General features: G+C 54.4%; 1 protein-coding gene across 1 annotated transcript in view; it reads left to right on the top strand.

The window, feature by feature from the left end:
* The first annotated feature begins 3,777 nt into the window (after window positions 1-3,777).
* The window catches only part of LOC139254653 (tetraspanin-36-like), a 34,772-nt gene continuing 25,922 nt past the window's right edge, over window positions 3,778-12,627 (top strand). Inside the window, exons 1-5 of the mRNA XM_070873784.1 lie at window positions 3,778-3,865; window positions 4,971-5,162; window positions 5,648-5,722; window positions 6,840-6,941; window positions 7,758-7,907. Coding sequence (XP_070729885.1) covers window positions 3,806-3,865; window positions 4,971-5,162; window positions 5,648-5,722; window positions 6,840-6,941; window positions 7,758-7,907 — 579 coding nt within the window. The 5' untranslated portion in view covers window positions 3,778-3,805. The remainder of the gene's footprint in view (window positions 3,866-4,970; window positions 5,163-5,647; window positions 5,723-6,839; window positions 6,942-7,757; window positions 7,908-12,627) is intronic.

Here is a 12,627-nt window from a genome sequence, read left to right as displayed (position 1 = left end):
CGCGGATCTCACACTGTGTCCCGGGGGTCTCACACAGTGTCCCGGGGGGGGGTCTCACACTGTGTCCCGGGGGGTCTCACACTGTGTCCCGGGGGGGGGTCTCACACACGGTGTCCTGGCGGTCTCACACTGTACCCCGGGAGTCTCACACTGTTTCCTGGGGTCTCACACTGTACCCCGGGGGTCTCACACTGTGTCCCGGGGGTCTCACACTGTACCCCGGGGGGGGGTCTCAAACTGTGTCCGGGGTTCTCACACTGTACCCCGGGAGGGGGTCTCACACTGTGTCCAGGGGTCTCACACTGTGCCCCGGGGGTCTCACACTCTGTCCCGGGTGTCTCACACTGTGCCCCGGGGGTCTCACACTTTTTCCCAGGGGGGTCTCACACTGTGTCCCGGGGGTCTCACACTGTGCCCCGGGGGGGGTTGTCTCACACTGTGTCCCGGGGGTCTCACACTGTGTCCCGGGGGGGTCTCACACTGTGTCCCGGGGGGGTCTCACACTGTATCCCAGTGGTCTCACACTGTGTCCGGGGGTCTCACACAATGTCCCGGGTTCTCACACTGCGTCCGGGGGTCTCACACTGTACCCCGGGGGTCTCACACTGTGTCCCGGGGGTCTCACACTGTGCCCCGGGGGGGGACGGTCTCACACTGTGCCCCATCGATCTCACACTATGTCCCGGGGGGGGCCTCACACTGTGTCCCGGGGGTCTCACACTGTGCCCCGGGGGAGGAGTCTCACACTGTACCTCGATGGTCTCACACTGTGTCCCAGGGGTCTCACACTGTGCCCCGAGGAGGGTCTCACACTGTGTCCTAGGGGTCTCACACTGTGCCCTGGGGGTCTCACACTGTATCCCGGGGGGGGGGGAGGTCTCACACTGTACCCAGGGGGGCTCACACTGTATCCCGGAGGTCTCACACTGTACCCCAGGGGGGTCTCACACTGTGTCCCAGGGGTCTCACACTGTGTCCCGGGGGTCTCACACTGTGTCCCGCGGTTTCACACTGTACCCCGGGGGGGGTCTCACACTGTGTCCCGGGGGTCTCACACTGTATCCCGGGGGGGGGGCTCACACTGTGTCCTGGGGGTCTCACAATGTACCCCGGGGATCTCACACTGTGTCCCGGGGGTCTCACACAGTGTCCCGGGGGGGGCGGTCTCACACTGTATCCCGGGGGTCTCACACTGTGTCCGGGGGTCTCACACAATGTCCCGGGGGTCTCACACTGCATCCGGGGGTCTCACACAATGTCCCGAGTGTCTCACACAATGTCCCAGGGGTCTCACACCGTGTCCGGGGTCTCACACTGTGCCCCAGGGGTCTCACACGGTGTCCCGGGGGGGGGGGGGTCTCACACTGTACCCTGGGGGTCTCACACTGTGTCCCGGGGGGGGTGTCTCACACTGTGTCGCGGGGGTCTCACACTGTGCCCCGGGAGGGGGGTCTCACACTGTGTCCCGGGGGTCTCTCACTGTGTCCCGGGGGTCTCACACTGTGTCCCGGGGGGGGTAACACACTGTGTCCCGGGGTGGGGGGTCTCACACTGTATCCCGGAGGTCTCACACCGTGTCCGGGGGTCTCACACAATGTCCCGGGGGTCTCACACTGTGTCCAGGGGGTCTCACACTGTGCCCCGGGGGAGGGGGGGTCTCACACTGTGCCCCAGGGATCTCACACTATGTCCCGGGGGGGGGTCTCACGATGTCCCGGGGTCTGACACTGTGCACCGGGGGTCTCACACTGTGCCCCGGGGGTCTCACACTGTGTCCCGGGGGTCTCACACTGTGCCCCGGGGGGGGGACGGTCTCACACTGTGCTCCGTCGATCTCACACTATGTCCCGGGGGGGGCCTCACACTGTGTCCCGGGCGTCTCACACTGTGCCCCGGCGGGGGAGTCTCACACTGTACCTCAGGGGTCTCACACTGTGTCCCGGGGGTCTCACACTGTGCCCCGAGGAGGGTCTCACACTGTGTCCTAGGGGTCTCACACTGTGCCCTGGGGGTCTCACACTGTATCCCGGGGGGGGGGGAGGTCTCACACTGTACCCAGGGGGGCTCACACTGTATCCCGGAGGTCTCACACTGTACCCCAGGGGGGTCTCACACTGTGTCCCGGGGGTCTCACACTGTGTCCCGGGGGTCTCACACTGTGTCCTGGGGGGGGTCTCACACTGTGTCCCGGGGGGGTCTCACACTGTACCCCGGGGGGGTGTCTCACACTGTGTCCTGGGGGTCTCACACTGTACACCGGGGGGGGCGGGGGTCTCACACTGTACCCCGGGTGGGGGTCTCACATTGTGTCCGGGGGTCTCACACTGTACCCCGGGAGGGGGTCTCAAACTGTGTCCGGGGGTATCAAACTGTACCCTGGGGGGGGTCTCACACTGTGTCCTGGGGGTCTCACAATGTAACCCGGGGATCTCATACTGTGTCCCGGGGGGTCTCACACTGTGTCCCGGGGGGGGTCTCACACTGTGTCCCGGGGGGAGGAGTCTCACACTGTGTCCTGGGGGTCTCACACTGTACCACGGGGGTCTCACACTGTGTCCCGTTGGTCTCACACTGTACCCCGGGGGGCGGGGGTCTCACACTGTGTCCGGGGGTCTCACACTGTACCCCAGGAGATGGTCTCACACTGGGTTATCACAGTGTACCGCAGGGGGGGTGGTCTCACACTGTGTCCTGGGGGTCTCAAACTGTGCCCCGGGGGTCTCACACTGTGTCCCGGGGGGGGGGTCTCACGCGGTACCCCGAGGGTCTTACACTGTACCCCAGGAGGGGGGGTCTCACACTGTGCACCGGGGGTCTCACACTGTGTCCCGGGTGTCATACACTTTGCCCCGGGGGTCTCACACTGTCTCCGGGTGGGTCTCACACTGTACCCCGGGCGGGGGGGGTCTCACTCTGTGTCCCGACGGTCTCGCACTTTTTCCGGGGGTCTCACACTGTACCCAGGGGGGGGGGATCTCACACTGTGCCCCGGGGGTCTCACACTGTGTCCCGGGGGGGGGTCTCACGCTGTACCCCGGGGGTCTTACACTGTACTCCGGGAGGGGGGTCTCACACTGTGTCGCGGGGGGGTCTCACACTGTGCCCCGGGTGTCTCACACTGTGTCCCGGGGGGGGGGTTCACACTGTGCCCCGGGCGTCTCACACTGTGCCCCGGGGGTCTCACACTGTGTCCCGGGGGGGGGGGGTCTCACACTGTGTCCTGGGGGGGGGGGGTCTCACACTGTGCCCCGGGGGTCTCACACTGTGTCGCGGGGGGGTCTCACACTGTGCCCCGGGGGTCTCACACTGTGTCGCGGGGAGGGTCTCACACTGTGCCCCGGGGGTCTCACACTGTGTCCCGGGGGGGGGGGTCTCACGCTGTACCCCGGGGGTCTTACACTGTATCCCGGGGGGGGGGGGTCTCACGCTGTACCCCGGGGGTCTTACACTGTACCCCGGGAGGGGGGTCTCACACTGTGTCGCGAGGGGGGTCTCACACTGTGCCCCGGGGGTCTCACACTGTGTCCCGGGGGGGGGGGGGGTTCACACTGTGCCCCGGGGGTCTCACACTGTGTCCCGGGGGGGGGTCTCACACTGTGTCCTGGGGGGGGGGTCTCACACTGTGCCCCGGGGGTCTCACACTGTGTCGCGGGGAGGGTCTCACACTGTACCCCGGGGGTCTTACACTGTACCCCGGGGGATGTCTCACACTGTGCCTCGGGGGGGTTGTTGACCCAATGTTTGGGGGCGGGGCCGATGCAGACCCCGCCCCCTGGTTTCCGGCGGTTTACTCCAAGGCCCCGGGATGTGCGGCTCCTGCCCGCTTCCGAAACTGCTGCTCGCCGTGCTGGGGCCCGCGCTGTCGGTAAGGCTCGGCCCCGGTACCCCGGTACCCCGGTACCCGCTCCCCCCCGGCCCCCCACACCCCGGCTCCCGGCCCTCCCGCTCCCACTACCCCGGCCCCGGCCCCCCGCCACTTTCGTGCACCTTTGCTTGTTCTGCATTTTCCTGTTTTTTTAATCAAACTTTTGACTCTTAACAAAGATCCTGGTCTTGTGTTCCCCTCCGGTTGAGGTTTCGGGGATGAGGGAAGTGGCCGCCCGGCCCAGGCACTCGCTGCAGGTGGCATGAGAGGGGGCATGGGGCACAGGCTGCCTGAGGCCAGCTGCAGGAAGGCGAATGGAATGTTGGCCTTCATTGCGAGAGGGATGGAGTACAAAAGCAGGGAGGTCCTGCTGCAACTCTATAGGGTATTGGTGAGGCCGCACCTGGAGTACTGCGTGCAGTTTTGGTCAACTTACTTAAGGAAGGATATACTAGCTTTGGAGGGGGTACAGAGACGATTCACTTGGCTGATTCCGGAGATGAGGGGGTTACCTTATGATGATAGATTGAGTAGACTGGGTCTTTACTCGTTGGAGTTCAGAAGGATGAGAGGTGATCTTATAGAAACATTTAAAATAATGAAAGGGATAGACAAGGTAGAGGCAGAGAGGTTGTTTCCACTGGTCGGGGAGACTAGAACTAGGGGGACACAGCCTCAAAATACGGGGGGAGCCAATTTAAAACCGCGTTGAGAAGGAATTTCTTCTCCCAGAGGGTTGTGAATCTGTGGAATTCTCTGCCCAGGGAAGCAGTTGAGGCTAGCTCATTGAATGTATTCAAATCACAGATAGATAGATTTTTAACCAATAAGGGAATTAAGGGTTTATGGGGAGCGGGCGGGTAAGTGGAGCTGAGTCCACGGCCAGATCAGCCATGATCTTTTTGAATGGCGGAGCAGGCTCGAGGGGCTAGATGGCCTACTCCTGTTCCTAATTCTTATGTTCCTGTGTTGTTATGTTCCTGTGGGCTAGATGGCCTACTCCTGTTCCTAATTGTTGTGTTCCTGTGGTGTTGTGTTCCTGTGGTGTTGTGTTCCTGTGGTGTTGTGTGGTTATGTAAGGGTATCTCTTGGCCCTCGGTTGCAGGTCAGTGCAGCGGTGCCCATCCTTGGAGGGCTCTTCTTCCTATTGACCAACAGGAGCTACCAGCATTTCATTGGAAACGACTACCTGCTGCTGCCGGCCAGCCTCAGCTTTGTGGTTGCTGCACTGCTGGTTCTCACCGGGATCATTGCAATGTGCGCTGCAGTCAAGCAGTCCCATTGTCGACAAGGAACAGTAAGTACAGGCCAGGGACGCGGAAATCATCGGGCAGTCGGGTCTGAATTAGAACAGGGGAGGGAGGTGTAAATGATCAATATTACCGAGCATTAACTCTGTTACTGAACCCTATTACTTAACGTTTATTACAAATTTGGTTTGGGATGATATGATCATATGATTAGGTGGTTGAATGGGTGGGAATGTGATGAGGTGGGATGGTGTATGGGTATGGGCGAGGTTTCGGCGGGGCGGTGGCGGAGTTGCGTTGTGGCGATGGGCGAGGTTGTGACGTGTAATGAAGAACATTGGGGCAGGTGGTGAGGTTTGCTACAGTGTTTATGAACCAGTTATTACAAGAAACAAAGTGCACAGACCTGTAGTGAGTGGGAAAGGACGGAGACAAGCGCTTTCTGTGTTCACTGTTGATTCAATGCTTTAGGGCTGTGGCTGCTTCTGTCTGAAATTGTAAACCGTACCATCTCCTACCCTTCCTTTCACAGTTGCTCTACTTGATCCTGATCCTGTTTTGTCTTGAGGTGACAACAGGCGCCGTGGGTTATATCAACACTGTCCAAGTGAGTATGCTGTTTCTATAAACTCTCTTATGTCATTACCTGTGAATTGACCGTCACTACAGTTAGTGGATGGGAGAGGTGGCAGAGACTGAACCGGGATTTGTCACCTCTCTCACCAAAAGGCTGCCATGGTACTAAAGAGGGAGTTTGAACCAATCGTGTCGGTCTTGGCCCTCTGTAGTGCTCTTGCCACTGAGTCAAAAAGTCATGAATTCGGGCCCCACTCCAGAGACATGAGCCCGTAATCCAAGCCAATGCTCCCAGTGCAGTACTGAGGGAGTGCCGCACTGTCGGAGGGGCAGTACTGAGGGAGTGCCGCACTGTCGGAGGGGCAGTACTGAGGGAGTGCCGCACTGTCGGAGGGGCAGTACTGAGGGAGTGCCGCACTGTCGGAGGGGCAGTACTGAGGGAGTGCCGCACTGTCGGAGGGGCAGTACTGAGGGAGTGCCGCACTGTCGGAGGGGCAGTACTGAGGGAGTGCCGCACTGTCGGAGGGGCAGTACTGAGGGAGTGCCGCACTGTCGGAGGGGCAGTACTGAGGGAGTGCCGCACTGTCGGAGGGGCAGTACTGAGGGAGTGCCACACTGTCAGTGGTGCTGTCTTTCAGATGATACATTAAACCTCAGGTGATGTGATAGATCCCACAGCCTCATTTGAAGAAAGGCATGAGAATCCTCCCTGGTGTCCTGGCCAATATTTGTCCCTTAACTAAAACAGATTATCTGATCAATGTCATATTGCTATTTGTGGGAGCTTGCTGTGCGAAAATTGGCTGCTGCATTTCCTACATTACAACAGTGACTCCTCTTCAAAAATACTGATTAAAGGTCATCAACCTGAAACTTTAACTCTGTTTCTCTCACCACAGATGCTGCCTAAGCTGTTGAGTATTTTCAGCATTTTCTGTTTTTTTTCAGACTTCCAGCATCTGCAGTATTTTGCTTTTGTCTAATCATTGGCAGTAAACCGCTTTGCGATGTCCTGAGTTTGTGAAAGGCCCTATAGAAATAGAAGTTCTCTCCTTTTTTCCTTCTGGCTTGTGTGAGACCATGGCGTCGCTCTGTGCCTCAGTCTGTCTCCAGCTTCTCACTCTCTTGTGCCGTTCCTTTTCTGCCAGGTCGAGTCTGCTGACCTGGATGGCTTTGATGAGATCTTCAGAAAGTACAATGGGAATGACTCCACGACGGAGGGGGAGGCAGTGGACCGACTACAGCAACAGGTGCGACTCTAAATCAATATCAAACTCCGCCACATACAGACTCCAGGAGCACACCGAGACAGTTCACAGAGACAGACTCCTGTCGTAGAGTGTGGGTGTGACCAGAACGGGTCACAGTATTCAGAGTGTGGGTGTGAGCAGGTCCCTGTGCAGTTTGATCACAACTTCCTGAGACTTTATATTTTGATTGTGATGTGAATCAACATGCTATTGGTTATGTGATTGCTGCTCCTGATTGGGTGGAGATGTTGAGCTTTGCATTTACTGACACTCCCAGGTCTTTTGCTGCTTCATTCGGCTATTCCACCACCATTCATGTGTGGTTTTTTCCTTCTTGTCTGTATCAAACTTTATCTCCTGTTTCTCTGGCCACTTAAATATTGTTCGCAACTCATTCTGTCATTTCTGAGCTGCTGTTTCTGATTCCATGTCCTATCCTAGTTTAGTATAATCTGAAAATGTGAGCAATTTGCAGATTCTGAAGCCAGGTTATTGACATAGTTCCAACACCAACGTGTATGTCTCCCACTTCAGCATAACTCCTCTAACAACGGTCCATTGTTTGCTGCCCTTCACTCAATTTCTTGTGCCACCACAGTCTTTATCTTTCAGACTTTTCCTAGCCATGTCTTTGGGAGGGGGGAAGAGAGTGAGAGAGAGGAGAGACACGGAGCGGGAGGCGCACGCACGGGGCTCTATCCTGCTCCCAGCTCTCTCCCACCCTGTGTCCATCCCTGCTCCATGTCTCCACCCCCCCCCCCCCCACCCCCTGGTGTCGTGCCGTTGAGGTGCTGATTGTGTTTTTGTTCACTACAGAAGCGGTGCTGTGGAGTGAGGAACTACACTGACTGGGAGCATGTTCCCTGGTTCATTCACGGAAATGGCAGCATTCCTCACAGCTGCTGTGCCAGAAATTTCACAACCTGCACCGGAGACATGGAGGAGCCGGAGCTGCTGTTCACAGAGGTGGGTAATGGGGACCCGGCTCTGCTGCACACCATTACACCAGTGCTTAATGGGGACCCGGCTGTGATTCAAGGAGATTAACGGAGACATGGAGTGCATGGTATCCTGTGGTTAACAGGGACAAAGTTAGACACAGAGATTATCGCCAAGATTAATGGACAAAGGGCTGTGCTGAATGGTCTTGACACGTCGTTAATGGGGACAGATGGTTAATGCACACTTGACTGTGCTATTTGGTATCAGAGACACGCAGGTTATACTGCAAGTTACCATAAGTGGCTATTGGTGACATGGTCTCACTGCACACTGGAACTAAGATGGTTAATGTCAGGCGGGGAGCGCGGAGCGGGGTTAAAGCGAGCGGAGGCGGGGAGCGCGGAGCGGGGTTAAAGTGAGCAGCGGAGTAGGCCGGAGGCAACACAGGCAGAATTTGAAAGAGTGACATCAGAGTAAAAAATCTAAAGTGACGTCAGCACAAGGAAAGGAGCTGATTGGTGAGTAGCTGGTGAGTGTTTTAAAGCTTTGTTTATTTCTGCTAAGTTAGTTAATATATTAAACAGGGGCATGGCAGCGCAGCTCTGTCCCCTGGAATTCATATCTTGTGCCATGCAGGAAATCCAGGACGCTTCCCATGTCCTGGACAACCACGTGCAGCTGGAGGAGCTGAGCTGAGCTCCAGCCCACAGCTTGCGTAACTGCGGTGCATTCGTCAGGCTGAGGGCTACGTGAATAGCCCGTTTCAGGAGTAGTGCAGGAGTCCCCTGAGTGCATCTCACTCTCCAACCTGTATTCGACGAGGGCGATGGTTCCTCTAGGGAGTACAGCCAGAGCCAAGTCCATGGCACCGTGGGTGGCTCAGCTGTACAGGGGGGAGGAGGAAGATTGGGAAAGCAATAGTGATAGGAGATTCTGCAGCTGCAGACATGACTCCAGGATGGTATGTTGCCTCCCTCGTGCTAGAGTCAAGGATGTCAACGAACGGCTGTAGAATATTCTGAAGGGCTGGGTGTACAGCCAGATATCATAGTCCACATCGGTATAAACAACATGGGTAGAAAGAGGGATGATGTCCTCAGGCAGATTTTAGGGAGCTAGGAAAGAGATTAAAAAGCAGGAACTTGAATGTAGTAATCTCTGGATTACTCCCAGTGCCACGAGCGAGTGAGTACAGAAATAGGAGGATAGAGCAGATGAATGTGTGGCTGGATAGATGGTGCAGGAGGGAGGGCTTCAGATTCCTGGGGCAATGGAGCCGGTTCAGGGGGAGGTGGAACCTGTACAAGGCGGACGGGTTGCACCTCAACACAGCCGGGACCAATATCCTCGGGGGGGTAGGGTTTGCTAGTGCTGTTGGGGAGGGTTTAAACTAATTTGGCAGGGGGATGGGCACCAGGATGTAGCATTAGAAAGGAGAAACAATGAGCATAAAGGATTAGGAGAGAGATATAGCACTAGAGTAAGAAATAGTACGGTATTAGGTGGGGTCAGACAGAGAATACAAGAAGGTCTAAGTTAGGTTTACAGTGCATGTGTGCAAATGGCCAAAGTGTGATAATAAGGTTGGTGAGCTGCAGGTGCAAATAGACACATGGAATGTGATGTTGTGGCAATTACTGAGACCTGACTCAAAAAAGGGCAGGATTGGGTACTAAATATTCCTGGAAAGGAGGTGTTCGGGAAAGATAGGGAAGGAAAGAAAGGAGGTAGGATGGCAGTATTGGTTAAGGAGAATGTCACAGTGCTGGAGAGGGAGGGTGTCCTGGAGGGGTCAAGGACAGAATCTATTTGGTTAGAGTTAAGAAACAACAGAGGTGCCATTACACAACTAGATGTATTGTACAGACCACCATCTACTGGGAAGGATATCGAGGAGCAAATTTGTGGGAAATTACAGCGAGGTGCAAGAACTATAGAGTAGTGATAATGGGGGGCTTCAACTATCCGAATATAGACTGGGATAGTGATCGTGTAAAGGGCAGAGAGGGGGCAGAATTGCTGAAGTGTGTTCAGGAGAACTTTCTGGATCCGTACGTTTCCGGACCAATAACGAAGGAGGCATTGCTGGATGTGATTCTGGGTAATGAGATGGGTCAGGTGGAGCAAGCATCAGGGGAACAGTAACACAAAAGCAAACTCTGCGGATGCTGGAAATCTGAAATAAAAACAGAAAATGCTGGAAATACTCAGCGGGTTAGGCAGCATCTGTGGAGAGAGAAACAGAGTTAACGTTTCAGGTCGATGACCCTTCGTCAGAACTGGAAAGAGTTAGAGAGGTAACAGGTTTTAAGTGAGTGCAGGGGCAAGGGGGGAGGGGAGGAAAGAACAAAAGGGAAGGTCTGTGATAGGGTGGAAGGCAGGAGAGATTAGAGAGGCAAAAGGAGATGGTAATGGGACAAGTTAAGGTACAAAAGATGAGGCTAGATAGGGTGTAAATGGGAATGCAGAATCGTCAATAGCTTCCATGGGAAAGAGAAAAAAAAATAGGGGCTGGGTTACGGTTAGAAGAATTGGTTGAATTCGATGTTGAGTCCCGAAGGCTGCCAAGTGCCTAAACAAACGATGAGGTGTTGTTTCTCGAGTTTACGTTGAGCTTTGTTTGATCAGTGTAAGAGGCCGAGGACAGAGACCAAAGTGGGAGTGGAGCAGGAAATTAAAATGACCGGCGACCGGAAACTCAGGGTCACACTTACGGACTCAACGTAACCATGACCCCATGAGTTTTTTTTCTCTCTTTTCATATGCTTGGAGGCAGAGGGTATGGCTGAGGTACTAAATGGGGACTTTGTATCTGTCTTCACCAAGGAAGAAGATGCTGCTATAGACATAGTGAAGGAGGAAGTAGAGGAGATACTGGATGGGATAAAAATTGATAAAGACGAGGTACTAGAAAGGCTGGCTGTACTTAAAGTAGATAAGTCCCCAGGACCGGATGGAATGCATCCTAGGCTGCTGAGGGATGTGAAGGAAGAAATCGCAGAGATACTGGCCTTAATCTTCCAATCCTCCTTAGAAACGGGGATGGTGTCAGAGGACTAGAGAATTGCAAATGTTACACCCTTGTTCAAAAAAGGATGTAAGGATAAACCCAGCAACTGCAGGCCAGTCAGTTTAACCTCAGTAATGGGGAAGCTTTTAGAAACGATAATCCGGGACAAAATTAACAATCACTTGGACACGTGTGGATTAATTAAGGAAAGCCAGCACGGATTTGTTAAAGGCAAATCGTGTTCAACTAACATGATTGAATTTTTTGATGAGGTAACAGAGCGGGTTGATGAAGTTGACGTGGTGTATATGGACTTCCAAAAGGTGTTTGACAAAGTGTCACATAATCGGCTTGCAGCAAAGTTGAAGCCCATGGAATAAAAGGGACAAGGGCAGCATGGATACGGAATTGGTTCAGTGACAGGAAACCGAGAGTAGTGGTAAACGGTTGTTTCTGGGACTGGAGAAAGGTATACAGTGGTGTTTCCCCGGGGTCGGTACTAGGACCACGGCTTTTCTTCGTGTATATTAATGACTTGGACATGGGTGTACAGGGCACTATTTCAAATTTTCAGATGACGCAAAATTTGGAAGTATAGTGAACAGTGAGGAGGATAGTGATAGACTTCAAGATGACAAAGGCAGGCTGGTGGGATGGGCGGACACGTGGCAGATGACATTTAACCCCAGAAAAGTGCGAAGTGATATATTTTGGTGGAAAGAATGAGGAGAGGCAATATAAACGAAAGGGTACAATCCTAAAAGGGGTGCATGAACAGTGAGACCTGGGGGTATATGGGCACAAATTGTTGAAGGTGGCAGGGCAGGTTGAGAAATCCATTAAAAAGGCTAACGGGATCCTGGGTTTCATAAATAGAGGCATAGAGTACAAAAGCCAGAAAGTTATGATGAACCTTTATAAAACACTGGTCCAACCACAACTGGAGTATTGTGTTCAATTCTGGGCACCTCACTTTAGGAAGAATGTGAAGGCCTTAGAGAGGGCGCAGAAAAGATTTACAAGAATGGTTCCAGGAATGAGGAATTACAGTGAGTTGGATAGAGGAGAAGCTGAGGTTTTTCTCCTTCGAGCAGAGAAGATTGAGAGGAGATTTGATCGAGATGCTCAAAATCATGAGGGGTCTGGGACAGAGTAGATACAGAGAAACTGTTCCCGTTGGCGGAAGGGTCGAGAATCAGAGGACACAGATTTAAGATGATTGGCAGAAGATGCAAAGCTGACACAGGACGGGAGAGTGGAGAGCACCAGTTCCAACTGTCACAAGACATATGGGGATGGCAGGGCAGGTGGTGTGTCGCGACTGCAGCATGTAGGAGTTTGTGGAGAGCTATGTGATACCGGACAACCACGTTTGCAGTAATTGCCTGCATCTTGAGGAACTTCAGCTGAGAGTTGTTGAGCTGGAGTCTGAGGTGCAAACATTGCAGGATATCAGGGTGGGGGAGAGTTACCTGGACACTTTGATCCAGGAGGCAGTCACATCCCTTAAATTAGGTAGTGGTACAGGTCTGGTTAGTGGTCAGGAGGGCGTAACTCAGGCAGGTAAGGGGACCCCAGGTGTAGTGCTGGAGGAGCCTCTGCACTTGCCTTTATCCAACGGATATGAGGTTTTTGCTGCCTGTGTGGATGAGGGAAAAGCCTGCAGGACAGATGAGCAGGCTGACCATGGCACCATGGTGCAGGAGGCCATTCAAGTGGGGGGGGGAGTGAAAG

The sequence above is a fragment of the Pristiophorus japonicus genome, unplaced genomic scaffold (genome assembly GCF_044704955.1).
Source record: "Pristiophorus japonicus isolate sPriJap1 unplaced genomic scaffold, sPriJap1.hap1 HAP1_SCAFFOLD_569, whole genome shotgun sequence".
Classification (NCBI taxonomy): Eukaryota; Metazoa; Chordata; class Chondrichthyes; family Pristiophoridae; genus Pristiophorus; species Pristiophorus japonicus.
The sequence above is the reverse complement of the archived record's forward strand: the minus strand, read 5'-3'. Positions and strand labels throughout refer to the sequence as shown.